Here is a 3,774-nt window from a genome sequence, read left to right as displayed (position 1 = left end):
AAAATCCAGATATTTTATATTCTAAATTTTACACCAAATGTTATAGGAAAATCCAGATATTTTATATTCTAAATTTTACACCAAATGTTATAGGAAAATCCAGATATTTTATATTCTAAATTTCATACCAAATATTAAAAGAAAATCCAGGTATTTTATATTATAAATTTCACACCAAATATAATAGGAAAAACCAGATGCTTAATCAGGAAACTGAAGGATTCACAAAACTACAAGTTGGAAAATATCTTGTGATATAGATCGCAGGGAAATGAGGTGTTTTCTGCAAACAAGAGATAGCCAAGGTCCACCGACTATGGAGGGAGAGTTCATTCACGTGAAATACTTGCTTTGTGAGCTAAGCATCAGTTGGAAAAGAGAGGAAAAATTCAGCTTCATTTACAAAGAGAATTCTCTTTTTGATTTGTTTTCCCTGATTCTCAATAAATACACAGAGAGGCATGGCTTTGTGGAGTTCAGGCGGATTCGAACTGCTGGCCCCGTTTTTTGATGCTCTCTGTTTGATTTCATTCTTGGTGTTCTGTCTTCTTATAATTAAGAGACTTTATTGATTATTAAGAGACTTTGTGGATTATCAATAGACTTTATTGATCATTAATGTACTTCATTAATTATTAATGTACTTTATTGATTATTAATAGACTTTATTGATTATTAATAGGCTTCTGTCTGCAACAGAAGACCCCCAATAAAATAGACTGACAAGGTTACTGCAGCCATGGGCCTCAGGGTGTCAAGAGACGTGGATGACGGCACAGGACAGGTCAGGGTCCAGACATGGTCACTATGGGTCATAATTGACCGGACATCACAGAACAACAACAATCACATTGACCAGTTATCAGTTTTTCTGATGGATCTGTTTGGTTTTTTTTCTCAGCCCAGCAGGTGGACAGGGTTCTCTCTCTGTGACATTGGCCTTTTGTTGTGTGTCCAGCGATACACTTAACTAAGTTGACTGGACTCAATGGCCTCGAACAGGAAGTGAGGGTGGCCCTGGCTGATGGAACTGACCGCTGACCCCCAGGGCTCAAAGCTGATGTGACTCTTGTTAACATGTCAAATGCACCTTGAATTATGCTGAGAGGTTTGTGCAATGGATTTTGGACCCAGGACGTAGGATGGGGCATTTGTGTGTGTGTATATATTTTGGGGGAATTTTGTGAGTATAAATATTTAGAAATAAACCACAGATCATTTCTTTGGAAGAACTCAAATTGCATTCAGGGATCCCCCTGACAGCACCCACGGTGAGAACAGAGGACAGAATTGACCATCTGGGGCTGCGACGTGACTTTGGCCATGGTACCTGAGAAGGAGAGAGGACTGACCAGTTGGGCTTGGGATGTGATTTTCAGCCATGATACCCGAGGTGTGGACAAAAGTGAGCACTTGGGGGTGGGACGTGGTTTCAGCCACGGTACTCGAGGTGTGGACAGAACTGACCACTTGGAGATGGGAAGTGGTTTCAGTCACAGTACTCAAAGTGGGTACAGCACTGACCACTTGGAGATGGGATGTGGTTTTAGCCACGGTACTCAAGGTGGGGACAGCACTGACCGCTTGGGGCCTGGATGGACGTGAGGACAGTCACAGTGCCCAGAGCAGGAACAGAGCTGAGGCCATAGTGTCTCACACACACACACACACATCCCGAGGTGGACATGGGTGTCAGCCCCAAGCCGGGCGTGGGTTACACTCACAGGCGGACAATGAAAGGGTGTCGGACTTCCTCGAGGACAGCCTTCTCGTTGTGGACATGTTGTTCCTGCTTCAGCCGGATGACCTCGGGTATGGACATAGTCTTGAGGGCAAAGAAACGCCTGCCGGACTTCTCTCTGACCAGCTGCACACGGCCAAACGTGCCCGTGCCTATGGGATGGGGATGGACAGAGACATGGTCAGTGGGGAAACAGGAACGATCACTGTGTGTGTGCAGGGCGGGGGCCAGGACAGCATCGGAGTGGAGGTGGTCAGGAGGCAAGGTCACTCGGCATTCAAAGGGCTGCGGTCACTCGGGGTGATGTGCGTTGGTCAGCTTTCTAAGGAACTGGATGTGGACACACACATGCCTGTGTCCATGTCACATACACACACGTCAACTGACCAATGCACCAGCATGCAAATATTCAATCCATATTGAAGGTTTCTGTGCTTGACCTTCTGTGATACAGATAGTGTACAGAAGATGCAGAAACCTCATCTCACACACACACCCCCTTCAGATAAGACACTTGCACAAATTTACACACAATCCACACACACCCCCCCCCGACATTATGCATGTAACATAAACACAAATACACTCCCAGAATCAACATCTTGTGTTGATGTCCACTAAGAAAGCTGGTCTCTAGCAAAGAAGGCAGCATGCACACAGCGTGTTATTATTGTTGGGTGTCCTTGAGTGGAATATGACCCCCAGGGATCCTGTGAACTGGAGATCCAAGCCCTGTCCTGTCCTGCCCCAACCCCACCTTCTCTGACACCCTCGAACCCACGTCTGCGGTCACTGTGTCCACCCATTTGGGTGAGGGTCTTCGTCTTTTGTTCTAGTCCTTCACGTTTCCAAGCATAATGTGACATCCTTGCTCTTTGATATTTGGAAGTAACATAACACGTTAAGGAGGTGTCCTCGAAGGAATCAAGCCAGTGTCCACTATCAAGGGATGGAAGAAGAAATGAACTCACGCCGTGTTAAGAGACGCACCAAGGAGTGAATTCAGCGTCCACTGGCCAGGATCAACCCGGTAAATGGACACTGAGAACAAAACATCATGAATCCAATCCAAAGAAAAATGCTGTCCTGATGCACAGTGAGATCCACGGGGTGGTGACCAGTCCACCAAATGCAGCCAGGCCAAGCTGGACATGTGCTTCTGCACAAACAGGATCTTAAACATCCCCCCCCCAGACACAAAAATATACACTTGTTTTGTGGTTTATTTCTCCTTGGTGAACACATGGATTTTAAACACACACACACACCCATGTTTAAAATATATATATATATGTGTGTGTGTTTAAAACACATGACTAATATACGTTTAAAATATACGAATAATAGATATATGTTAAAATATACGAGTAATATATATGCTTAAAATATGACATATATATGCTTAAAATATGACATATATATGCTTAAAATATGACATATATATGTTTAAAATATACGACTAATATATGTTTAAAATATACAAGCAATATAGATGTTAAAATATATGACTAATATATATATGTTTAAAATATATGACTGATATATGTTTAAAATATATGAGTAACATATATATATTAAAATATATGACTAATATATATATGTTAAAATATATGACTAATATATTGTTGTTGTTGTTGTTGTTATGTGCCGTTGAGTCGTTTGCGACTCATAGCGACCCTATGCACAATAGTCCTAAACCGTGCTCTATCCTGTGCCAATCGCATTGCCTCTGACACTCCCATCCCGATTACCCCAGTCACTGAATCAATCCACCTCAGGGAGGGCCTTCCCCTTCTGCGCTGTCCCTCCACCCTCCCAAGCATGATGTCCCTCTCCAAGGAACTGTCCCTCCTTGCAACACGTCCAAAGTATGTTAGACGGAGCCTTAGAATCCTTGCCTCCAAGGAGCAGCCTGGTTTAACCCTCTCCAGGATAAATCTGCTTGTTTTCTTGGCAGTCCAGGGTACATTCAATACTCTTCTCCAGCACCACAGCTCAAAGGCGTCAATTCTCCTTCTATCCTCCCTAGTCAT

At 43.5% G+C, this 3,774-nt stretch overlaps 1 protein-coding gene across 1 annotated transcript in view; it reads right to left on the bottom strand.

Moving 5' to 3' along the window:
• PRKX (protein kinase, X-linked) overlaps positions 1–3,774 on the bottom strand; it is a 40,821-nt gene that overhangs the window by 22,091 nt on the left and 14,956 nt on the right. Inside the window, exon 2 of the mRNA XM_006903179.1 lies at positions 1,725–1,893. Coding sequence (XP_006903241.1) covers positions 1,725–1,893 — 169 coding nt within the window. The remainder of the gene's footprint in view (positions 1–1,724; positions 1,894–3,774) is intronic.

Source organism: Elephantulus edwardii, unplaced genomic scaffold (assembly GCF_000299155.1).
Source record: "Elephantulus edwardii isolate Elephantulus edwardi_28Jun2011 unplaced genomic scaffold, EleEdw1.0 scaffold00529, whole genome shotgun sequence".
Classification (NCBI taxonomy): Eukaryota; Metazoa; Chordata; class Mammalia; order Macroscelidea; family Macroscelididae; genus Elephantulus; species Elephantulus edwardii.
Note: the sequence above shows the minus strand (reverse complement) of the source record. Positions and strands in the feature narration are given on the sequence as shown.